The sequence below is a fragment of the Oryctolagus cuniculus genome, chromosome 3 (genome assembly GCF_051225735.1).
Source record: "Oryctolagus cuniculus isolate XC-2025 breed Fujian yellow rabbit chromosome 3, ASM5122573v1, whole genome shotgun sequence".
Taxonomy (NCBI): domain Eukaryota; kingdom Metazoa; phylum Chordata; class Mammalia; order Lagomorpha; family Leporidae; genus Oryctolagus; species Oryctolagus cuniculus.
In genome coordinates this window covers 83,415,870-83,441,969 of record NC_142869.1, presented here as the reverse complement: position 1 = coordinate 83,441,969, position 26,100 = coordinate 83,415,870, and the positions used below count along the sequence as shown (strand labels likewise).

At 40.0% G+C, this 26,100-nt stretch overlaps 1 protein-coding gene across 40 annotated transcripts in view; it reads left to right on the top strand.

Annotated features, from left to right (window-relative positions):
* Positions 1-26,100, top strand: part of PKP4 (plakophilin 4) — a 257,836-nt gene that overhangs the window by 51,096 nt on the left and 180,640 nt on the right. For 30 of the 40 annotated variants that reach the window (XM_070070834.2, XM_017342867.4, XM_051849505.3 and 27 more), the window contains exon 2: positions 22,227-22,363. In XM_070070834.2, the coding sequence (XP_069926935.1) occupies positions 22,232-22,363 (132 nt within the window). In that variant the 5' untranslated portion in view covers positions 22,227-22,231. Of the gene's footprint in view, positions 1-22,226; positions 22,364-22,482; positions 22,580-26,100 lie in introns of all 40 variants that reach the window. The other 10 variants (XM_089328305.1, XM_070070840.2, XM_089328303.1 and 7 more) reach the window with 1 other exon arrangement.

Below are 26,100 nucleotides of genomic sequence, written 5' to 3'. Positions count from 1 at the left end.
GTTCTAAAGTGAATATCCTAGCAGTGATCATCAAAGTGTTAAGATTTTACCTGTCTACCTCCCACAAATACAGATCTACCAGGAAAACCAGACACCTTCCCCAGGAACTCCTGGAGCTTCAGGAAAATCTGGAGTCAAGCAGGGTGTGTCACTGAGGCCTAGGCTTAAATACCTGTTGGTTTGGATAGATACTGAACTAAGTCTGTTCTGTGCTCATGTAGTTTATGGTTGAGGTGAGGGGGGATGATGATAAACATTTAGATTGAAAAGAAAGGGTCAGTGCAGGGAAAAAGGCCTCCAGGTGGCTGAGAAGGAGTGGGTCAAGGTCAAGGAATGCCTCTTAGGTAAGGTGACTTAGCAGAAGGAGGTGTAAGGAAGAGCTAGGCATGCCAGGGTCTGGAATAGCAGGTGCAGCGGTGGGTAGAGAAGAGGCAGACTGCTTCTGTCCCGTAGAAGTACAGGGACAGGGAGAAAGGACTGGAAAAGTGTTGTTGAGCCACCTCTCCAACAGCAGAATCCCTCGAGAGTAGGATCTCTCAGATACACAGATGGCACTTCCTTCACCTGTGAGCTTCAACAGTGTCCATTTTGAAACATAAAGAAAAACATTGGAACATGTCTGAACTTTTTTTCTTCGAGCTATACTATGAAATGTGAATTTTAAAAAGAAAGATATGTAATATGTAGAAAATACTTTTGAGTTATGTGGAAAGTGATTCACATTTCTTGTAGAATAGTATTTCTGTTGTGTTGGTTGCACACTGCAGTGGAAGGAGCAGTTAGGAACCAGCAGAGCCATGAGTGAGACTCTGGGCAAGTAGTGTCCTGGCGTAAGTGCTATTCACGGCACTTTATCTGCAGGGCGATGCTTGGTGTTGAAGGACCTTCCTACAAGCTTTGGAGAGCCTCCATGCTGGTTGTGGTTGAGGAGACTGAAGGAGGAGCAAGTTTTGTTTTTGAGTTTTTATATGTTGGTGTTTCTCGCAGCATTGTTTAGAAGAAGTATTGAAGAAAAAAAAGAATTTGGCAAACCATTCAACAAGATAATCTCCAAGGTGCTTCTAATTTCCAGAGTTGTTTGAAGCTGTTTTTTGTTTTTTCAGTCCTCAAACATATTTTATTACCCTATAATTTACCCACAAAAGTGTTTGTAGTAACCTTAGGGCTTTCTGATAGAAGTGCTTCTTGACTAATCTTATTTTTGGCACAAGTGCTTCCTTGGTGATAAACCAATTTCTACTGTGTTAAATATTTTTGAAGTCTGGTCAAGAAGTATCGCAATTATCTCTTCACAATTTGTAATTCTGTGTGATCATTTTTAATCTTTAAATAACATTTTATTAATTAGAATATTCTAGAATTCTTAAGATAATGGGAAAAGAACATTAAAATGCAACTTCCCCCATTCCTTCTGACTAAATTGTTATATGAAAATTTGTCATAAAGTTCATGTAGATGTAATTTTTTTTTTTTTTTTTGGACAGGCAGAGTGGACAGTGAGAGAGACAGAGAGAAAGGTCTCCCTTTGCCGTTGGTTCACCCTCCAATGGCCTCTGCGGCCGGCATGCTGCAGCTGGCAACTACTTGGGCCATCCTCCACTGCCCTCCCTGGCCACAGCAGAGAGCTGGCCTGGAAGAGGAGCAACCGGGACAGAATCCGGCGTCCCGACCGGGACTAGAACCCGGTGTGCCGGCGCCGCAAGGCGGAGGATTAGCCTAGTGAACCAAGGCGCCGGCCATGTAGATGTAATTTTATCTTGTACATTTTCAGTGTGGATGGGCAAGTCAACTGCAGGTAAAAATATTTGCTTTTTCACCAGGAAAGATGTTTCAAAAGTGGTTTCAAAAATAATTTTTGTTTTCTAAATATACCATATTCTGTTCACAGTTTTTTTTTTTTTTAAAGTTCTTTAGGTTGCTGCTACTACTTGTGTTTCCTATAAGTAATGGTGTGGATTTCTAGGAAGAAGGGGTGGGAAGGATTCAAATGATTCCCCATATCAACAGACCAGCCACTGATTGTTTTTGTTCTTTTATTTATTTACTTTTTTGCTCTGAAGGCCAAGGTGACATATACATTATTTGGGTAGTTTTGCAGTCTGTATATTTCTTTTGCTCGATGTATTTTGCAGTGGTGCAAATACATTGCTCCATACCAAATGAAGATACATGAATTGGGGTCTAGAGAGATGTTTCTCTATGACAGACCACTGCCAAGATACAAAGATGAGTTCATGCTGTTAATATGAAGGCTTTGTTGTGATGTAATTTCAGTAGCTACTCATGGCAGCTGTTAGTCGAAGGTAAGTTGAAAGCTAGCTGGCTTAGATATCGCAGTGGAGGAGGTGAACAGAATACCATGAAACTGGGACTCAGTCATGGGCAACCTGAGACTAGCCTGGCTAAGTCTCCCATCCATGTTTCATCTGACACTTTCCCAGCTCAGTCCCTTGCTTAACTTCCCCCCACTTCAAAGACTCTACTTTCTTGAGGGAATAAATTGCAGGTCTCAAAACGGCACATCATATTGGCTTTTTTTGGGTTAATAAAGTATTTTTCAGTCTTTTGTGACCATCAGATTACTGAGGGTAACACTGATATATTGCTTAAACTTCTTCTGTTGCTCTCATAGATATCCAGTGAAGAGAGATGTATTAAGCAGTCTGACAGAAAGTGGTGTTTGGGGTCTTGGATTCTATAGACTTCCCATGAATGTGAACTGCTATGTAGAAAAAAACTCTGTAACTCATTGAAAATATAAAGATGCCAGTATACTTCCTAAGCAATTCTAGTTCCATAGGTAATTCTAACATGGATCCGGTACCATTTCTAATTGAAACATAGGTAGAAAATTGATCTTGGGAGATCCAGCTATTCTTAGAGTAGTTAGTAGTGGCACAGAAAGAGGAAAGGATTCCTGGGCTATAAAATGAGCAGATTGCCTTTTTCAGTTTTTCTACTCAATCAGAGTGCCAACTTGTTCCATCCTTCCCAACCGTTAAATGTCTTATTTATCATGGTTCCTCTGATGTTCCAGACTATATGTTGTAGGAATTCTTGTGAGTTGTAAGCATACATACTTCTGTGTGGACAGATGGTACTGGAGGGGACGTCAACATTTTCTCTTTGTACCATTACTTTAATTGTAGAGAGATTCCAGGGTGTCTGTGGAGAATCATTTAACATGTGTTCTCTTTGTACTGCCAGGGTTCTAAATATTTATTAATCATTACTTATTTATACTCTGTAATGCTATACTTTGTTGGTGAATGTTCCACCTTTCAGAAGGTATTAGATTGATTTTCTTCAGTATCCAAGAGAAAATATTTTTCAGTGAACTTCAAATTATAGTTTTTGCATTTTGGATTTTAAAAAAAGTAAGTTCTCAGACCTCAAGAATTAAAATGATACAATAGATAAAGAATATTTTGCACATAGTATTTTGAACGCAATATTTAGTTTTTGAGATTTTATTTTGTCACACTGACTTAGATTCTGATTAATCAGTTTGTCTTCAATTCAGTTTGGTAGGCTGAAGTTATCTTTGCACTCCAAGTAAATATAGTGTTAAGGAAAAAAAAAGAAAAAAGTTTTAACTAACAAATATAAACATAGTTAAATCATTGAGGTATTCTACCACACTGTTTTAGAATTGCCAATTGCTGCTTTGGCTCTATCACTAAGTTAGGGCTCAGATATCTATATGTTTGGCAGCAGTTTTTTCATTTTATTTCTCATTTAATATGAACAGGTGATGTTTTGGTATATTGAAACATAATCAAAAATTTGATAACACTTTTCCAGATTACTGCTAGAATTTATACCTCTGAATTACAGGGTCACATTACAAGTACTTTTTTTTAAATAATTATTTTATTACTTTGAAAGATAGAGTTACAGAGAAAGGTAGAACGAGCGAGAAAGAGATGTCTTCCATTCACTGGTTCACTCCCCAGACAGCAACAATGGCTGGAGCTGCACCACTCCAAAGCCAGGAGTCTCTTCCAGGTCTCCCACATGGGTGCAGGGACCCAAGGACTTGTGCTATCCTCTACTGCTATCCCAGGCCACAGCAGAGAGCTGGATGAAGAGGAGCAGCCAGGACAAGAACTGGCGCCCACATGGGATGCCAGTGCTTTAGGCCAGGGCTTTAACCTCTGCCACCACAGCGCTGGCCCCAGAAGTACACTTTTAATTTTTAGTTCTATACCAGGTCTTCAACTGAGAATTTAGAAATACTGGTGTGGCCCCATTGCGACATAGGTTGTGTTATCTCGCAGTAATGGAATGCAGCTTCCTTGACTTGTGGTTATTTTCCTAAATTCTTCCCTCAAGGAATTCAAAACCCTCACCTATAAAGAAACAAGTTACCCAACTAGGAAGATTAGAACTGAAATCTGATTCTTTCTGACATTTTTAGTTCCAGCTAATAAACAAAAGACTTCAGTAAGGAAGCAGGTTATTCAGTGGTTCCTTGTGTCAGAATGTGAGTGAGCTAATGTATTAAACATTTGCTCATAAATGCATCAGTATAGTGCCAGTTTCTATTTTCATTTCCTCAAATAGTAAAACTAGTTCTGTCAACAGGCATTTTATTAAATACCTTAGCACGTGTATGAGACACCATAGAAATTACAGACCTAGAAGACAGGGATCCTAGTTTCAACAAACTTAAATCTAAATAAATGAGCCAGCAAAAACCAAGTGGGGGAAAATGAGCATTGAGTCACCCCCAACTCACCCTCCAATAAAAAGGTGATTCCAGAATGCATTGAAGAATGTCGTCCTTTTTTTTTGACAGAGTGGACAGTGAGAGAGAGAGACAGAGAGAAAGGTCTTCCTTTACTGTTGGTTCACCCTCCAATGGCTGCCGCGGCCAGCGCGCTGCGGCCGGTGCACCGCGCTGATCCAATGGCAGGAGCCAGGTGCTTCTCCTGGTCTCCCATGGGGTGCAGGGCCCAAGCACTTGGGCCATCCTCCACTGCCCTCCCTGGCCACAGCAGAGAGCTGGCCTGGAAGAGGGGCAGCCCGGACAGAATCCGGCGTCTCGATCAGGACTAGAACCCAGTGTGCCAGCGCTGCAGGCGGAGGATTAGCCTGTTGAGCCGTGGCGCCGGCCTGACGAATGTCTTCTTAAGGATGAATCACAAACCATCCTTGTGTAGAAGGCAAACATGACTTGGTAACTCAGGAGGCCGTGCCCACAGTTTTACAGCAGCTTGTGGACTTGACAGGGGCAGCCACAGGGCTGGAGCTGGGAAAGGGCTGGCGTGGAGGGGCTGAGCCCACTTCTGCAGGCCAGCAGCTGATGGAAGGCTCAGAGTACACCTCTATGGAGAGGCTACAGCTGCCAGCAAGAATGCAAATAAGCGATACACAGACCGCTTGCACATTGCCACCTGACTTTTGCCTCTGATTTCTTTAGTGATCTTTCCTACTGTAAGTCCCACCTTTCTCTCACTGTTCTTCATTCTTAAAGGCCAGCACTATTCCTATTGTCCCTAAAGACTGCAAAGTGGTAAGGAAAGGCCGCCGTGGATCCAAGTGAAGTGAGAGAAGAGTGCTTCAAATGATGTGGGCAGAGGGGCCTGCAGGTCACATGCTGGAGCCCTCAGAGTGCCTCACTGCGGGGCACAGAGCCTTTTTCCAGTGCCTTTCAATGGCCACTCTTTATCTTCTGCTTTTTGTTAATTTAAGACACACAATTTTATTGATGCTATAATTTGCCAGTACTCCAAATGAACAAATGTGCCCCCCTCATTTGAAAGAAATGAATAAATTAGAGAATTTACTTGAACTTTGAAACAGTAAATCTGTTATTTGTTAAATTCGTTTTCTCAGTCATGTTACCTGACTGAATTTCCATCTGGAAAGCAGTGACAAATTGTATTATCAGAGAGAGGAGAGGGAGAGAGAGGGAGAGAGACTGACTCAGAAAGAGAGAAACCAACCAACCAGTTAGGAAGACATTTTCAAAGTGACATGTTTGTTTTGCAGTTGTATTTTTGTACATGTTTTCAAACAGAAACCTATTCTCTGACCATGACCTGGGGGTTAAACTTTGCATATGAGAGGTAGGAACACTTACAAATGTAAGCTAGTTCCAAAAGATATGCCATTCTGAATCAGTCCTGTTGCATACTTAAGGAAAAAAAAAAAACTCCCAAGTAAATCATATTTAGTCATAAAGATAGGTAGTATTGATGCTAGTATAAATGGTCTGATATGAATTATGAATCTTCTTTTCTAGTGGCATTTTCAAGGTTGCTTAGCTTAAATTTGAAGACAGTTCTATATTCTTATGTATTTTATTTGTCTGCATCTGTGCTCTTGGGTGACTAAACTAAAAAAATACACAAACAGCATGATTTTAATGAAGACAGGCTATATTTTTAAATGTACAAAGTAGGGATGATTGCTTGAGCAGCTTCTGGGTATTGGATTGAATGTTGTACAAAGTTTTACTGGTTCTTGGTTTTGAAATGGTTTGCACTCTAGATGAAACTTAAAGGCACTGTCTTGTGAATGCACAATTTTTAGACAGATTATTAGACATGCATGATATTCCTGAATTAAGGCACCATTATGCAAAAGGCGATTCCAGTCAGCATATATTGAAAGAATGTAGTTCAGGGACCGTGCTTGCAGTGACAGTGGAGTGCATGAGCACAGCAACAGCGCAGCAGTGGCACAGGTTCAGGGCCTGGTTGGCAGGTAACACAGCCCTCAGCAGCAGCGCTGTCCACTAGAGTGAGTTCTGACCAACAAGCTGTGGTGCGTCCACTTGGCAGGGGTGCTTACCCCATCAGCTGTAGCCTTCTGCTTTTTGAATAAGTATGTGACTTTTTTCCATCATGCTGTAGACTGGTCAGATGGATGTTATGTTACTCATGCAGACCAATCTGCTCGTTTGTACTGGTTTTGTGTTAACAGTTTCTTGAGTTTCTGAATTGGAAAGAGTCTGCACTCAGCTGGAGTGGAGACTCTTTAGTACTGTGTGGGGAGACTAACTAGGGGTAGCAACAAGGCTTCTCTGGAATCCCAGCCCCAAACTTTATTTATTTATTTTTTAAAGATTTATTTATATATTTGAGAGGCAGAGTTACAGAGAAGAGACAGAGAGAGATCTTCCATCTGCTGGTTCACTCTGCAAATGGCCCCAACAGTGGAGCTGAGCTGATCCGAAGCCAGGAGCTAGGAGCTGCCTCCAGGTCTCCCATATGGTACCCCTGGCACTTGGGCCATCTTCCACTGTTTTCCCCGCCGTAAGCAGAGAACTGGATTGGAAGAGGAGCAGCCAGGACACAAACCGGCACTCATATGGGATACTGGTGCCACAGGTGCTGGTGCCACCCTACTGCGCCACAGCGTGGCCCCCAGCCTAGAGCTTTAAAGTCACTGAGGTCCTGAGCATCTTCTGTTTTCCCATTCTCAGAATTAGGAGCAATAGATAAACCAAACACTAATTTAGTAGTTCATAATTGCCAAAATATCTGTGTTTGGCCAGGGTAACTGTTGCCATGGTGAATCTAGAATCCTGTCAAAGATGAAGAGAGATTTCTTTTCTTGAGCCTCTCTGTCCCAGAGAGCCAACTCCCTATAATCTCCCGTTTTTCACTTTCCAGTGCAGGAGTTCCAATGGCAACCTCTCAAACTGGATCATAATCGCATTCTGGTCTGGGTAGTAAATTCCATTCCTTGATTATAGTTTTAGAGTTTATAGAGCTCCTGAGGGGGGATGCATTTATTAAGTTTTACTTTCTTTGCACTGTGGCCAATCCTATCCTTACTTTATTGTTATCTCTAATATTCGTCTCCTGGAGGCAGTTCCTCATTGCATCTGGATGCCCCCATGAGGACATTGAAGCCAAGATGGTGGTAGTACCCAGGACTTCTCTGTAGTCTCCTGAAGTGGTCTACGTGGACAGTGAAGATCAAGGTTTCCCAGGATTATGGATCATAGAATCTCTCAGGATTGTCTTCTCTTGCAGATCCCTAAAGATTTGTTCTCTCTGAGGTCTTCTTTCCCCCACATGTGGCTCCCAGCTCTTGTGCATTCCAGATGCTTGCCCCAGACCCTCCAATTGACAGCATCTAGCTCTTACTCTCCTTTAACTCCTTATCAGTGTTCTCCAACTCCAGGTCATAGTACCACATTCACTGGGGCCATGGAACCTCACTGGGTCAAATTCTGCCTCAGCTTTCACCACTGTCTAAGGCAGTATGAAAGACTGTGCAGATAATCCATTTCTTTCCCTGTCCTCATGTTTCTTTCTCCCTCTCATCTCCAGAATTCTCTTCTTCTTCTTTTTTTCTTCCACCTGGCCCTACTGCATTCCTTTTTAGATTGCTGGCATTCTCTGCAAACAACACACTCAAATTTCTTACCTCTGTGCATTCATAATAACTCTCTTCTTCCTTGATGACTATCTTCCTTCGTAAGAAGCTGATGTCTCTTCTCGCTTCTGGGGTATGAGTTATTCATCTTTCTGTTGCATTTTTCATACTATTTGTAGTACCTCCCTTACTGCTAGATTGTGAACTTTTTCAGCATCTTAATGGCCAACACCACCTGGTACCTACATCTTTTTTCAGTAAAAACAAAGAATTTTTGTTCATCTTTGTTTTTACTTCCCTTGAGATGCTGTGGTGATCCTTGAGATACACTGGTGATCCTGCCTTCACTGAATCTAATGTGTGTGGTTGGGGTATATAGAAAAGTGAATAGGATGTTACAGTGTAAACTGCTGCATGCTCCATCTGTGACCAACAAAGTTCTGGAAATTCTGTCTGTAATGGATGATTTTTTTTTCTTCAAAACTCTGCTTGGAGGTTGTGACTGTGAGAATCTGCTTGGCTCCTTGAAACAAAATACGTTGTATTAAACACGCGGAACCTTGACTAAATGAAGGGCACTGAAAGAGAACTATCATTCTTCCAACTTTAGCTTGCTAAGGAAAAGGACAGAAAGGAAGGATGTTATCACAACTGTTCATCGACAGTCCATTTTTCAAATGTCTTCCTCAATCTAGGATTTTCGCTTTTGCTCTAAAGAGCTTGTTTAAAATTTCTAAAGCATTAGCTGCATCATTGCTTAAGTCAACATTATTCAGAGACTTTAAACATGTATAAAATTGGTGATTTTGATCATATTCCAGTTCAAAACTGTTGACTTTTCCAGTAAAGCAACTTAGAGATTAGCATTTGCGTTAGATAGTATGTCTTAGGCAAATTGTTATCTCTCCCAAATGAGTTGATCTGCCCAAAGTACCAGTGTATACCATATACCTACACATGAATATTCCTGAAACTTGCATGAAAAAAATGATTAAAACTTGAAGCTGTCCTGGGCAGGCTGAGTTCTTTTTCTAGAAAATCATTTATTTGTCCACTTACTACCTCACCTTTTAAAAAATTGGTACCTATCTTACACCAAAAAAATTTCATGCTTAATTTTGTTGGCAGGAATCTTTAGGGAAAAGAGCCTAAAATTTTTATACCGTTTTCTTAAAAGTATTTAATGAATGTTTTCTTTTAATACACGGATATCATTGGAAAAGCTGCGAAGAGCCTAATTTTAATTGTGAAGGATGAAACAATATCTTTCTAGCTACATTTGCTCACTAATGATCATTACATTGTGGAATTTCCCAAAGTATGTTCTTCAGAATGTTAATAGGTGATCCTTAAGAAAGATGGAAGTCTGTAAGTGGTGAGATGTTGAGTTAGATGAGCTTAAACATAGTCCCTTATTTTACGCTTTCTGAGAATCTTTCCTACACTCCACACCAATGCTCCTAAAGCTTGAAGGTGTACACATAACACCAGGGATCCTCACCACATAAGAGTCTGATTCAGTAGGCCTGGGACAGGACTTAAATTCTGCATTTCTTGCAAGTCCAAGATACTTTCAATGCACCTGGCACACAGGTCATACTTTTCAATAACAAGATTATTAGTGGTTTTCAAGAGGAGATGTGCTTGGCAGCATTCCCCAGCTTCCCAAAGGAACCTTGCTTTGAGATGATGGCAGTGGTCCCTTGAAGAGTTTTACTTGGAGTAAAACTTGGAGGGTTTTAGATTTTAAATTGAATCTTTACCAACACAGATGAGTTATTTATAGAACTCTAATGTGGAATTCTTCTAAGTTATGATTGACCAGACAGTCCATTATAACTCCCAAGACACTGAAAAATCATTTAGCTAATCCATGTAGAAAGAAAAACCAATGTCTTGAGCTAGAAGTGTAACTACTACATAAGATAGTAAGTTGTTACCAGATTATATACTTTTCTTATTTTTAATTGGCCTTTTATATACTATTAAATGCCCAAGTCTTTAATTAAACAATTTTACTTTGTTTTTATTGCCTCCAGTGATTCCTATATAAATTAGCATACTTCTAAATGCCCATATGTGCTGTGCTAGTGATTTCATTAGTCTTTAATCTTGTTAACACTAGAATTTGATATGAAAAACTAATGATGAAAACAAATTGCTTATTTAAACAGATTGAGGTTTGATATGGCTTACCATCCCCTTAATTACCAATGATATAAAGCAACAATCTAAGGAGGTTCTTGGAAATCTGTGGAACCTAAAGCAAATTTTGATATAAAAAGTCTTGATATAATTAATTTATACATGATAGTGGGTTTTTACCCACCTATGTCCTTCTGCTCCACCTGGGATAGTGTCCATATTTATGCACAGCTATTGAAACCCTTCTTCAGCCACCTGCCATCTGTATTTCAGCTCTTAGTTCCTCCTTTATCTAAATTGTGTTTTACTATGGTTTTTTTGGGATTTGTCTTGTTTTACCAAAAATTGGATGGGAAGTCAAAGTCTTAACTTTGTACATCAAGTAGTACCTAGTTTATAGTGGGAAATCAATACTGCATTAAATAAATTAAAATTATTCACATGAGATTTAATTTTCTAATTAATGATATGTACTGTAAGTCATGTTTTTTACTTCATCATCATGTCTTGTCCTGATGGCTGTATTGGGTAGTGTTACTCATTCTGTGACAAGTCATCCTAAATGTCACTGACTCAAACAGCAGCGCTTATTTTATTTCTCAGCATTCTAAGTTGACAAGGAGGTGGTTCTATGGTTTGGGTGGATAGCTGTACCCAGCTGGTGACCCAGACGGGGCATGATTGTCTAAGATGGCCTGTCCTGCTGGTTCTAAGGTCTTGGCAAGAATGGACATCACTGACCTTCGCTGTACCTTTTAATTCTGAGCCCCCTAACTTTAGCGAGATCTCAGGATTCCAAAAGAAGCTGCCATGCCTCTTTAAGATTTAGCTTTGGCTGTTGACAAAGTCACATCTGCCACATTGTGTGGTCAAAGCAAATCACAGATTCAAGGGGTGGTACAGTGGACACTGCCTGTTCTGAGAGGAGCAGCAGAGGCGATCACCTGCAGTAACTCTGTGTAGTTCTCCTACTTGAGTTAAATAAGAGCACCAGGGCAGTTTTATTAGCCTCGTGAGTTCCTCGCGTCTTTCATGTTACCAGGTGGACTTTATTTAAGATTTAGTCTTCAATTTTCCCAAATTAGGGGGTTAGCACTGCTTCTTCTGTCATTATTTGTTACTTAGTTGCAGAACTATTTTTACAGATTGTTGAAGCAAATTCCCTGAATCCTATTATGCCCTTAAAATGCCTTTGTTTTCCCTTCATCTTTGTTTTTCTTTTACTTCATTTACTGAAAAGCAGAGAGAGAGAGAGAGACAGACAACGACCACGATCCCTTCTGCTGGTTCACTCTCCAAATGCCCACAATGGCTGGGGCTGAGCCAGCCTAAGGCCAGGAGCAAGGAACTCAGTCCAAGTCTCCTCACTTGAGTGACAGGAACCCGATTACTTCAGCCGCCACTCACTGCCTCCAAGGGTACACCCTAGCAGGAAGTTAGAGTCTGGAGCTGTAGGTAGAGATCACAGCCAGGTACTCTGGGATGGGATGCACGTGTCCTAAGTAACCAATGTCTTTACTGCCAGGCCAGACACCCTCTCTTGCCTTGATGCTGAATCACAATTTTTGGTCAGAAGTTGGCAGCTATTGCTGTATCTACTATAATTGGGAAGATGCAAAACTGATTCTTGTTCTTTTTTCCTCTGTAGTAACATTTATAATCTTTTATTCTTGGAGTCTAGAAATTTCAGTGGGTTGATTTAGATATAGTTTGCTTTATTTTTTTTTTATGTATTGTCCCACATTAAATTACTGGTTTTAGCTCTGGGAAATTTTTTTTCTTATGTCTCTTAGTGTATTTTTCTCTTTTCCCTGAAGTCAGAGTAAATAAATATCACTTCTGGATCGGATTGCCAGTCCTCAAACTGTTCTCTCTTTGTTCCCTGAGAGAATTACTTAGATCACTCTTAGAAAATACTCTTTTGTGTAAAATTCATTTTGCTATTCATCTCTTCGCTCCACACAGTTTCCAATTTAAACACCTAGGTTATTAGTTCTAGCTGTTCCACTTTCCTTTCTTCTGTTGAGGGAGCTTGGTCCCTCCGGGGACTGGCTGAGGCCTGCCGTGTCTGAATCACTTTCTTTACCTCTAGCAGAATGCTTGCAGAGCAGGGCTGACCACCTAGCTGCACTGTCTCTCCCCGCGTGATCACACTGGTCTTGGCACCCGTGGGCCTGAGCGTCTGGAGTCTGATAGCCACCAGGCTGAGTCCACAGCTCCCCCGGCTCCAGGCAGGCCTTTGCCTCCCTTGTGTCCTACTTTCTTCTGGGTCCTTAACCATGGGCCTGCAGCCCTTCTCTTTCAGACATTGTGGTGCAGTGATGGCATTTTCCACATTTCTAAACTGACTACTTATCTTCGAAAAGTAAATGCCTTTTCCGTGAGTTCATGGAGTTGTGAGACAGAGAAGTGGAAATGTGTGCTCATCTTGCCGCTTAACGCAGTCCTTTCCTCCTCAGAATTTTCCTTTCATTCTATATTGATTACCTCCATGCTGCCTTTATTCCAGGTACGGCTCTGGATTGACCATGATTTACATGTCTTCTCCTCCCTTTTCCCACCTAATAGCATCTGTAAACTATGAAGAATCCCAAATCTGGAAGGAAGGGAGGAAGGGAGGGAGGCAGGGAGGGAGGTAGGGAGGGAAAAAGAAAAATTATAGTAATTTCTAGAAAGAAATTTCCTTTTTTACCCTCTTTTCTGTCCCTAAGAATAGGATAATTGGAGGAAAGGTTAAAAATCCTTGCTTATCAATATAGAATTTGTACTTTTTAGTAGTAGTTTTGCAGTGTTTCCTGTTGTTACAAGGGCCTTATCGATATCATATAATGCCACGGGAGGACTGAGCCTGTTGATCCTGGTGTTATATGTTAGCCATATGTTTTATTTTTAAAAATGATTATCGAGTGCTATACAGGGATAAGGGCAAGGCATTTATAACTTAGGCTCCTTTTTATTGAAGTGAATTTATTATAAGCATTTATGCAACATAAAATATTTAGTATAGTTTTAAAACAAGAGAAGCATAATTTTCTTAAAAAATGGCTAATTGTTAGTAGTTAAGCTATTAAGTCCTATTGAATTCCATTCAAAAATTGCTTCTGTTACTCTTTTCACTTTTTCATAAAAATGAAGCTGTAGAAGAATGCATAAAATATAAACACACTCAGAAGAATGCACATCCATGTCAGCAGGCCAGCACCGCAGCAGCTCATGATGTACCCCTGCCATCCCAGCCCTCTCCCCACCAGAGTTAGCCAGTCTCACGTTTGTGGTAGTCATTTCCTTGCTACCTGTGCATGTCTCCATAATAGTCAGTTTCATTTGACCTAATTTTTAACTTCACATAAATGGAATAACACTCCTTGTGTTCTTTTACAACTTGTTGCTTTCATTTGGCATTACTTTTGGCAAGAATCATTCTTGCTTTACAACACTGTGGTTCGTTCATTTGTTGCTATAGGTGAGTTACATTGCATGAATATACTACAGCACATTTATCGATTCTAATGTCAATGGTCACTTGGGATTTTACATTTTGTGACTGTTACAAAGAGTGTTCCATAAACATACTTCCATCTCCTTCCAGATGCACAAGTACAAAAGTGTCTCTACCTAATCAGGAATAAGACTTCTGGGCTAAGGGATATAAGTGTTAGCATCTCTACTAAATAATGCCAAAATGTGTAACGAAGTGGTGGTTTCCCGTTTACCTCTCATCAACAATGTGCAATTGCTACCATTCTTCCACATCTTGGCCTAAATTTGATATTAAGTGTTTTGCCATTCTGGTGGTTGCTTATTGAGAATCCATCTCAATATATATTTTCATTTTTCTAATTACTAATGAAGTTGAGGATCTCATTATTGGTCATTTGATTTCTTTTGGAAAGGCCCTAGTCACAACTTGTTTTTGTATCCAGTTATCTTGCAGTGGTCTTTTGATTTTTGAACTACAATAAATAGATTAGGCTCTAGAATTACTATGCTATTTGGTATATAGCTCTCTTCTAAACAAATTTTTGCCAAGAAATTTGAATTTTTCGGATGAACTGCTTGATTACAAGACTAGTATGTAACTACCTCTAATTCTCTTAAACAGTTGCAGATTTTTGGTAATGCTGTTTTCAGACTACTTTAAATATTTAGCTTTGAAGTTTCATCTAGTATTCCTTTTATAATCCTAAACTAGATTCTATATGCTCCTGTAGATGCTTAATTTTTAAGGCATAATCTTAATTCCCCAGTATGGTACTTCATTTCTTTCTTCTGTATATAACTAAAGAAACAGAACCTTACCTTTGCTACATTGTGACACTCTTAGTTTCTACTTCTACTGTTAAGATAATTTTTATACTTCTTTAATAATTTTACATTACTACTGTCTAATTTTTGAGTCAAATTTAAATATTTAAATTTAATTTTGTCCATGTTACTTTTCCTTAATTTGTTAGGTGTCATTGTTTTATTAATTTTGAAATTGGGATTCTGATCAATGTAACATTTTCCTAGTGTTCCAAATGAAGTCACAAAATGCATTTTATACTCCAGACAGTAAGACAAGTAACTAAAAACAGAAGGGAAAAATAACTATAGTCAAGCTTGTTTTACCTAATTAGATGACACAAAGAATACCTAAGATACTTGACCAAAAGTTATTATTTTTTTTTTAAGGCAGAGTTAGACAGTGAGAGAGAGACAGAGAGAAAAGTATTCCTTCTGTTGGTTCACCCCCGAAATGGCCGCTACGGCCAGTGTGCTGTGCAGATCCGAAGCCAGGAGCCAGGTGCTTCCTCCTGGTTTCCCTTGTGGGTGCAAGGATGGCATCTGGGCCATCCTCCACTGCCCTCCTGCGCCACAGCAGAGAGCTGGACCAGAAGAGGAGCAACCCGGATAGAATCCAGCATGCCAACCAGGACTAGAATTCAGAGTACTGGCGCCGCAGGCGGAAGATTAGCCTAGTGAGCCGCGGCGCCGGCCAACCAAAAGTTATTAGTAAAAGAAAATAGAAGGGAGAAAAGAAAAGATCAGTATTTTATGGATTTCCTATCTTGGGGATTCAGCAGAGAGGTGATTTTATGGATTAGTTTTATTTTTTTTAAAGATTTATTTTATTTATTTGAAAGAGTTACAGAGAGAGGTAGAGACAGAGAAAGGCCTTCCATCCGCTGGTTCACTCCTCAGATGGCTGCAACTGCTGGAGCTGCGCCGATCTGAAGCCAGGAGCCAGGAGCCAGGAGCTTCTTCTGGTCTCCCATGTGGGTGCAGGGGCCCGAGGACTTGGGCCGTCTTCTGCTGCTATCCCAGCCAATAGCAGAGAGCTGGATCAGAAGAGGAGCAGCCAGGACTAGAACCAGCATCCATATGGGATGCCGGTGCTTCAGGCCAGGGCATTAACAGTGCCACGGCGTTGGCCCCTAATTTTATATTTGATAAAAGTATTACAGAGGGCTGGCACCGTGGCTCAGTAGGCTAATCCTCCCCCTTGCGGCGCCGGCACACTGGGTTCTAGTCCCGGTCAGGGCGCCGGATGCTGTCCCGGTTGCCCCTCTTCCAGGCCAGCTCTCTGCTGTGGCCAGGGAGTGCTGTGGAGGATGGCCCAAGTGCTTGGGCCCTGCACCCCATGGGAGACCAGGATAAGTACCTGGCTCCTGCCATCGGATCATCGCGGTGCGCCAGCCGTGGCGGCCATTGGAGGGTGAACCAACAGCAAAGGAAGACCTTTCTCTCTGTCTCTCTCTCTTACTGTCCACTCTGCCTGTCAAAAAATTAAAAAAATAAAAAAATTAAAAAAAAAGTATTACAGAGATTGAGTCATGAGTTGTACCCATGTATTATATGCATAATGTACAAAGAAAGTCTTCAGTAATCACACTAGAGTACAAGTGGCTTGCAGCCTTGAGCAGAAAATGTTGATCAGTAATAGTTCAATATTATATTATATGAACACATGTATACTCTCATACACACAGTATTAACAGTTTCACAGAAAAGCTTTTTTGTCTTCAGTAAAAATTATAGTGAAAACACAGGACTATTCATTATCAGCCTTCCTCCAAAAACGTATTTTAGAAGGCTCAAAAGAATGCATTCCAACAATATGAGAAAAATAGGGACCTGGGCCAAGAAGAAATTTGGTAAGTAAAACAAGAATGTAGATATGTGTACCCACACAGGTAAGAGTTGGTTACAAGTGCATCTCTGAGCTCTCTACTATTAAACAAAAAGAGAAGTAGAGCCAGTGCTGCGATTTCCATTGTCCATTCACTTAGTAAATAAGCACAGCTTCCTGGTTTCTAGATGCTTATTTACAGAGACAGTCTGATATGGTAGAGTACATTCTGGAAACTGCTGAGGAGCATTCACAATTCAGAGAGGAGGAGTTTTGTCCTAGTATCAGCCTGTAGATTTTGAAGACTTCAAGTTGTGTATTTCTTTTCTTTTTTTTTTTTTTTTTTTTTTTTTTTTTTTGACAGGCAGAGTTAGACAGTGAGAGAGAGAAAGGTCTTCCTTCCGTTGGTTCACCCCCCAGATGGCCGCTACGGCCAGCGCGCTGTGCCGATCAGAAGCCAGGAGCCAGGTGTTTCCTCCTGGTCTCCCATGCAAGTGCAGGGCCCAAGCACTTGGGCCATCCTCCACTGCCCTCCCGGGCCACAGCAGAGAGCTGGCCTGGAAGAGGGGCAACCGGGACAGAATCCGGCGCCCCGACCGGGACTAGAACCCGGTGTGCCGGCGCCGCAAGGTGGAGGATTAGCCTGTTGAGCCGCGGCGCCGGCCAATTTGTGTAATTCTAACACATAGCACCCTTTCTGCACTATCCTTGCTACATAGTCATCCAGGCTTTGAATGAGGACCTCTCATGAGGAAAGTGCCACTGTCAGAGGTATTCAGTTACTGAAATTCCAGACATTTGAGTATTGACTCCAAAAGACTTTCCTGAGTTTTAAATTGTTTTTTGAAAAAATGTAGCCATCCAAAATATAAAGATGTTAGTTATGGAGGATAATGCACTTTTGTTACAAGCCAGAGTTTTTAGTGTAGATCTTGGGATTGTCCCCTACAAAGTCCAATTTGGTTGCCCATTGCTGTCCTTTGTGGACTTCTCAACATCTACTTGTCTGTGTAAGCCTTCTTTTCCTCAGGTCATGCTTTTGCTCTCTGTTCCATTAATTGGCCTTCTCATGCCTCCCATGAAGCCCTGAGCTCATGAAGAACAGTAGTTGTGTCATCCACTTCATCTCTGTTCCTGTGCTTGCAAATAATGGCTCCATTCCTTCAACACCTCACTGATCATCTCTTGAATGGATACACTGTGTCTGTACCTGTTAATGTGCCACCCATAACTTAGGTTTGTCCCAGGGAGCTTGATAGAGAGTTGCATGCTCACTTTTCTACCTTCCGATCATCTTAAATACTTAGATCAACACAGTGTAAGAGCACATTAGCTTTAGGGCAGCATGCATGGTTCATTCATTTCACTCTTAAACCTAAAGTGCCTAATTTTTCTCTAGTGTGCCACTGGGCTAACTTAAAATCCCCTGTAATTTCTGTCTCCCTTTTAGGCAGCTTATTGCTACAAGATAGCAATGTATTTTTGTATTTTAATTTTATCATCAGGTGAGTTCAGTATTCTTAGTTATTGAAAGAACTGCGTGCCTTACATTTTATTCTTTACATATGGCTAAGGTTTTTGGTTAGAATGGTATCAAGGTCAGAACTCTCTGCCTTTATATTAGAAACCTAAATATGGCGATGTATTTCATTTATCTATTTGCAGATTGTTGGAGGCAGCAGTTGCCCTTATTCCAACAACCCTACTTCTATTTGAATTTTAACATTATTAGAGACTTCTAATATTATCCATGTCTCACTAGAATTCAGACACACTGCATTTCCATGATTATACTGCCAAAGACAGAAATTGGACTAGTTTAATGTGACTTCTCTTTGCTGTACCCCTTTTTGGTTCTCATAGATCACTCTTGGATAAAATTGTCTTTAAAAATCTCACCCAAGATCTATAGTCTAGCTCTATAGCTTGTAATACAGAGTTTATACCTTCTGTTTTTTCCAGAAGCAGCTATAGCATTTTCCCACTTTTTGCATATCTTCCATTCTCTATGATTTCTCTGGAGAAACCCCAAAATGGTTCAGCAGCCTACTTCTCAGGTTTTCTGAGGTTTCCAAAATGTGATCAGTCATATCCAGCTAGTTGAGGACACTTGAGAGAAGCACAATGCCTAATTTTTCACTGGTACATGAAGTCTCATTGCTTTTTTCCTTGCCAAGAGGATGAAGTAATAGTATCATCCCGTGTCTCTAGTCTTACTTTTATTCTTTTATTTCTTCTTCTTTTTTAAGATTTATTTTTATTTATTTGAAAGAGTTACAGAGATAGAGAGAGTCTTCCATTCGCTGGTTCACTCCCCAAATGGTTGTAATGGCTGGGGCTGTGCTGATCCGAAGTCAGGAGCTAAGAGCTTCTTCCAGGCCCCCACGTAGGTGCAGGGGCCCAAGGACTTTGGCTGTAAAAGAGAGCTGGTTTGGAAGAGGAGCAGCCAGGAGTAGAACCTGCACCCATGTGGGATGCTGGTGCTTTAGGCCAGAGCTTTAACCCACTGCACTGCAGCACCAGCCCCTACTCCTTCTAAGTCATTAAATGATCTGTGATTATGAAAAGTAGATATAACCTTAATAGATTTATAATTTATCAGTTAATATTATCGCATCCCCCTCATTTGCTTTTAGTTGTGGTGTTTTGAAACTGTTCCAGAGATAAGGGGTAGGGGAAATATCTCACTTTCACTAATATGTGGGTTCTGTAGTCTTCATGTTCATCTGGTGAGTGTTCACAGTTGCCTGCAGTGTGTCCTAGCCTTTGAGGAATCAGAATAAAGCGTTATCGTGCCTTTGAAATTTTCCTCTCCTGCTGGGTTTCCTAACATAGTTGTTTGCTTTACAAATTTACAAGCTTTTTGAACCTCTTCTGTTGACTTGAATGGTATTGAGTTATCATTTGTATCTCATTGTACTTTACTTGGTCTCATTCACATTTTACTGCCTCTGCTAGATAATGAGCCTGTTCATGGTTAATGACCCCCTGCCTTATGCCTGTATCCCTTTGTCACCATGTGTAGCACATAGTCACTGGTTCTCAGATAATGCTTATCTGATTTGACTGATTATGGGTAGGCAGAATCATCAAAATAAACATTTAAAATGAAATGTAATACCATAACAGGGATATAATATAATTACAATAATATAATTCTGTAAGTGGACATTGTAGTGCAGTAGATTATGCTACCGTTTGGGACACACATCCTATATTGTAGTGCTTTGGGTTGAGACAGCCTCTGCTTTCAGTCTTCCTTCCTGCTAATGCACTTGGGAGGCAGAAGATGATTGCCCAAGTGCCTGGTCCTGCCATCCCTGTGAGAGACCCAAATTGAGTTCCAGGATCCTGGCTGTGACCTGGCCCAACCCTAGCTGTTGGGAACATTTGGGAGTAAGCCAGAACTTTATGTCTGCCTTTTATAAACAAATGGATTTTAAAATAATATAATTCTATGAATCTCTAAACAGCATAATTCCTCGTTTCCAATAAGCTTACTAAATAGTTGCTTCCCTAAAGGTATATGTTTCTCCCTTTCTCAAATTCTCTTTGTTCACTGAATTTTTGCTTTTCTTTTCTTCTCACACATTAGTAGTTTCATGATGTTATACTCTTGACATTTAAAATTTTTGGTTCTTGGCATTATTTGTTTAACTGTTGCATGGTAACATTTTTATTCTTTCCAACCATCTGCTTATTTTAAGGTGTGTAGTTTTTCAATGGCAGAAAATACTTACTTGCTTTAAATGCTAATCTAGGATCTCAGTAGATGGTGGAGTTGTTTTCTTCATAGAACTCCTATCTTGTCTTTAATGAGCCCCTAATAAATTCAAACAGAAGATATATTATCTAGCTTATGATATTTAAGTGTTTTATATCTCAATATTCATACCACACAGACAAAAGGACAAAGATTGTCATAAAATCATTCTGTTGTTTTGCAAAAATAATTAGTAAACCCATTTTTACCAATGAGAAAAGCGGAGTGGTGAAAACTTGCTGCAGGGCACTTAGGTTTTTTGCTAGATGCATTTCCTACAAACCTGAAGCCTTCCCATTCATCCTCAGGAAAACCCTCCTTGCAAATTAGGGTCTATCTGGCTCTTTGGTGCCATAAAAATAGGTGATAGAGAATTCATTTGGTAGAGCAGTTGTGAGAATCCCTCATGAGGCTGACATCAGAGAGACATGCGCAGTAAATTATCACACCCATTGTCCATTTATGCCTTTTAGTATTGCCAAAATAGGAGTACCACCAGCAGAAACCTGAATCCTGACTATCTCCACCCACGTGCAATTCAAGAGGGTGAGGAATAAGATAGGAGCTTAGATGGTATAAGCATTTTCCTTTTACTTGCAGGTTATTACTTTTGAAAGAAACAGTAGGGTGATAAGGAAATTTAAGGGAATTGTAGGGGATCCTCAGATCAGAGTATATAATTGAGCACTGTGGAAGTTAGTTGATAAGAAATTGAAATACAATAGCTGAGTAATATTTTGGAAAAACTCAGAATTTTGAAAAATATTGATGGTCTTAGGATGGCCTTGTCTAAGAACCCTGAGCAATACGTTCTCCTGGGCGTTGGTGGTATTCGCCTAATGACTCCAATGAGACACTGCAGGATAGAACTCTTCAGTCATGCATTCATTTAGTCAGTAGACATTGATTGAGCATTGATTATATAAAGCCAGGCACTAGGCTGATAGAAACTAGGTACTCTAACAGAGAAAGTCATGGAGACTGAAACATAAATCTTACTAAAAATATTCATAGCATTCTAAGTGAGCTTTCTTTCCTGCTATTTTCCAAAATGGTAGCCAGTCCGTATCAGGTCAAGAAGACTCCTGGCAAACCCACCCCTCTCTGAATGTGCTGTCTGAAGGATGCTCTCATTCTCCTGCTAGGAACCTATTCTGTCACAAGATGAAGGCCTGAAAAACAGATTCTCTCTTCAACACCATCTCCCTAGCTATTGTCATCTTTGGATAATCAGGTTCCCCTAAGAAAACCTGGCTACCTGTAAGACTCCAACAAGGGTGTCTCTGTTCAGTTGCTAGTTATTAATGCATTGCGTATCTGTTAAGGGTAGCAGGCCTTTATTTTCAGGCCTTCCTTGAGTTTTAAATCTGTATTTTGGTATTACATAAATCTCTTCTGGAATTGATAAAGCATTCTTTCTTTTTCCATTAACGTTGGTAAATGTCTTTTGTGTATATATTTCTTTGAAAATTGGAGTGTTTATAATTTCATTTCTTGATAAGTTAGTCATATTTACTATTGGTTATCTGTTTAGAAAATTTAATGATTTCACAAGCTTTTGATAACTTCCTGCCCTTAGCATATTTTGGATTTAGAGTCCTCCCCATGTCATTTCCTGCTATGATGTTGTTTAAATATTGTCTAAGTATTTATTACTGTTACTATTATTATTATTTATCCTTTTTTTAGTTTTGATGGTACTAGCTGTACTTTTGCCCCCTGGTGTTGCTTTGCAGAAACCTAATGTCTGTGAGGAGTTGTGAACATTGTGTGTGGACCTCCACTGTAGTTTTTAGAAACCATCTGTGTTTCTCAGAGTCCTGAAGCAGCTCTTAAGCAAGTGTTAACCCTTTGCCTGCTTGATTGCAGGAGGAATGCCAGCTCCTGAGCAGGCCTCATTGGTGGAGGAGGGGCAAGCACAGACCCGCCAGGAAGCTGCCTCCACTGGTCCAGGCATGGAACCCGAGACCACAGCCACCACTATTCTAGCTTCTGTGAAGGAGCAGGTACACCCTCTTTTTCAATTTACAATGAAATATTTCTTTGATGCCTTTAAAAATTAATCTTTGGATGTGTTTTAAATTTGTCTAACGTCCTTGACGCCTTCACGTTTTCTAATTATAAGGTGTTTACATCCCTGAGTACATTGGGATGACTGGCATGTAGAGCCGCTCCAGGTACCAGTCAGAATCGGAACATGCAGGATACTTGTGCGTCTGCAAGTAAGGACAATCTCGATGGTGATTGGTGTCTCTGTCTCTCCCACCTTGCAGAGTGTGTGCATGCACGCCAGCTTTGTACAGTATATTTCACCATGCTGACTTCTCTGGCAGGACTCTGGCAACCCGAGGCCTGTAGCAGCCCTAGATACTGTGAACATGTTAACATAGGTATTATGCAGGATTGTCTCTGTGACTTCTTTTGATAAAAGCTATATTTGTGTGTTTGTCTGAATCCAAGTATATTCATTTTGTGAGCTAATGTTCTAAAACCTGTCAAACTGTGCCAGTTTGCTTCAGTGTCATGTTTATGTTTATTTTTCAAGGCACTAATATCCTTTATCCTTTAAACCCAAGTAACTTTCTAAATTAGGTCTTAACTGTTGGGGCTAGAGAAATTAGAGTTCTGGACTTTAATTTCTTAAGATTTAAAAGCTTAAGAAGATAAATGTAAATTTAAAGCTCCAAGGATAGTTTTCTTTTCTGCACCTTCCCTTATAAAAAAAAAAAAAGTGCCCTCCTGGAGGGATATTCTGTAGAAATCACTTTATATTAAAAACAATTTTTTTAACCTTGTAGTGAAATCACTAGGTGCTTCTATTTTTCTTCTTGAGAGATAAACTAGATGCAATTGTATGTTTCCTGGAATATTTTTTTAAATATCAATATCTGCAACTTAAATGACTAATGATGACCAGGAAATGAAGAAATGTTTAATGTGTCATTATTTTACTATTTTCTGTAACTTAAACAAGAAATGTAGCATGAAAGATTGCTCCATACCTATGATATATATCTGACATTAGAGCTGTGTTTTCCAGGAAAAAATGATTTCACAACTTCTAGTATTAAAACTTCAAAATGTTTTCCATTTCTCAGTGAAATCTGAAGGTTTGAACAGTCCACCAACTAAGAATCTGAGAAGTAACAAGAAAATTTTCGTCAGTTTATCTTACACTGTAGAATGTCTATGTTGTTGTCACCTTTGGGGCAGTAAAATCTTTCTTCCTGTAGTTCTTGATAGTTATTAAGATTTGACCCAAGGAGCTATAAGATGAGAAGTCTCTTGATTTATTTGGGGTTCTAGGTGTCCACTGTCTTTTGATGAAACACGACAGTAAAGTTATCAAAATTCCCAGACTGACTTACAGCTAGAAATATTGTGCAGCAAACAGCAGTGGAAACTTTGTTTTTGTATCTTAAGACCAGATGCTCTGCGTGTTTAAGAAAATACGGAAATCTCATAATATTTTAGGTGTGGGATTTCTTAATGGCTTCAAATGACTTCAAAATGTTATGTTTTGGCAACAAGTAGCATTTTGAATGAATATTTTATTGGAAATAGCAAGAAGGATTCCAGTTTCTCAAAGTAACCGGAAAACAGTACAGGTATTTGTGTTATTTATTAATGAAATCATCACGTGACTCCCAGATAATTTGGTTAATGGTAGAACATAGTCATACATTATGTTTTTTCCTGTCCTAAGGACTTTGAGTCCATTATTACACATATGCAGTTTCCATACCTAATCTTTTTTTTTAAGATTTATTTATTTATTTTAGAGTCAGAATTACACACAGAGTGGAGAGGCAGAGAGAGAGAGAGAGAGAGGGAGGGAGGGAGAGAGGTCTTCCATCTGATGGTGCACTCCCCAAATGGCCATAATGGCCGTAGCTGCACTGATCCGAAGCCAGGGGCCAGGAGCTTCTTCCCGGTCTCCCACATGGGTGCAGAGGCCCAAGGACTTGGGCCATCTTCTAATGCTTTCCCAGGCCATAGCAGAGAGCTGGATCAGAAGTGGAGCAGCCGGGTTTTGAATCGCTGCCCATATGGGATGCCGATGCTCCAGGCCAGTACGTTAACCTGCTGCGCCACAGTGCCGGCCTCCATACGTAATTTCTTTTACAAGTTGTGACCCCTTAGTACTAAGCATTTCAGTCATTCATATCATAACACCCTGTCTGTCTCTTATTCTAAGATATGACCATTTTTAAAGGTTTAGCTGATTCTCCCACAGGACATTTGTGACAACATGCAGCATATAGTTGGAGTAAAAGTTTCTTAAAGGCTGTTCTGAAATATGTGCATCCTATCATCTGCCCAATGGGGTAGAGCACAGAAAAGTTTGATATGAATATGAAAGTTATTTACTGTTTACCATATATGTTTGATTTTAAAATACTAGTCAGAATTTAATATTGGCTTACATGTTATAGTCATGGAATAATTAATGTTGATCTTTTTTTTTTTCTCAAAGGACCAATATTTGTAAGTCTCAGTACTAAGCCATGCTCAGTCATGAAGTGATGGCATCAGTGCCACTGATCTCAAAAAATGGACCTTGTTTAGTGGCAGTGGTATCTCAGAAGGGGATTTACTTAAAGTATAGAAGGAAGGAGACCGCTTCAGTGCAAATGGGTAGAAGGCCTGTCTTTCCATCTTGGCTTCTAGTGAAGACATTACATTAGCATATGTAACATGCTTACAACATGACCTTGCACCTGGTAAGGACTAATATTACCATTGTCGTTATCAGCTCTATATTAGAAGAAAAGGCTCCTAGGAGGAGCTGATGATTCTACTTCTACATAGATCTAGGGATTCAATGAGCCTTCTTTTGGACATTAATATTATCAGAAGACCAGAAAGCTGTTTGTGAACCCTGAGCAATGTTTATGCTATATATACTTATACTCAGCATTACACTTTGAAAAGTTCATCTTATTGGTCTCACAAGTGAGAACAGTTTTATGTGTATATTATGAGAAATAGAACAGTGAAAATAAATTTTATTAACATGCTGATTTACTGCAACCCCAAACATAATGTCAAGGCACTTGGTTAAAGAATTGCCAAGCAATATCTTGTAGCACCTTAATTTTGAGAAAAGAAGTCTGAGTTCTTCAGTAAAGTATATCCAAGCCACTAAAGTTTGTCACATTGTACTGCTGCTGGGCAATTCGTGGGATGTGGTCGGGGTGGGGAAGGAAATGGCAAGCAACCAGTGGCAGGCAGTCTTGCCAATAACCCATTAGTCTGCTAACTATCTGAGACTGGATTTAGAATGTAATAAAAATGTTGAAATCTTCCTCCAGTGGGCCATATATCCCTCAGGATTTCTCAGTGAAGAAGCTGTTCCTTATTCTTTGGCATGATGCTAGATTTCACATACTATTTGTTTTATGAAGTGATAACCTTTCACATTGATACCAGCATCATGGATGCATACCTGTGTAGGTACAGAAAGTCCTCCTTCTCTAACAGATAGAACCTACTGCCTCTTCCATGCAGCCATATTCACCATGACCGGAAGTCAAATCTCTCTCCTGTTCTCCTCTAGCACGTTATACCACTGCTGTGACTCTTTTTATTTGTATGCATCTTTGGATTTATACAGTCAGCTATGAACAGAATCATGTGTTAAATCAGACATTGTTTTGTATATGCATCCCAGTTTGCTCCTCTTCCAGCACCTTGAAGATTTTAGAACTGCAGTAAATGATTGTTCAAAGAGGTAATGGAT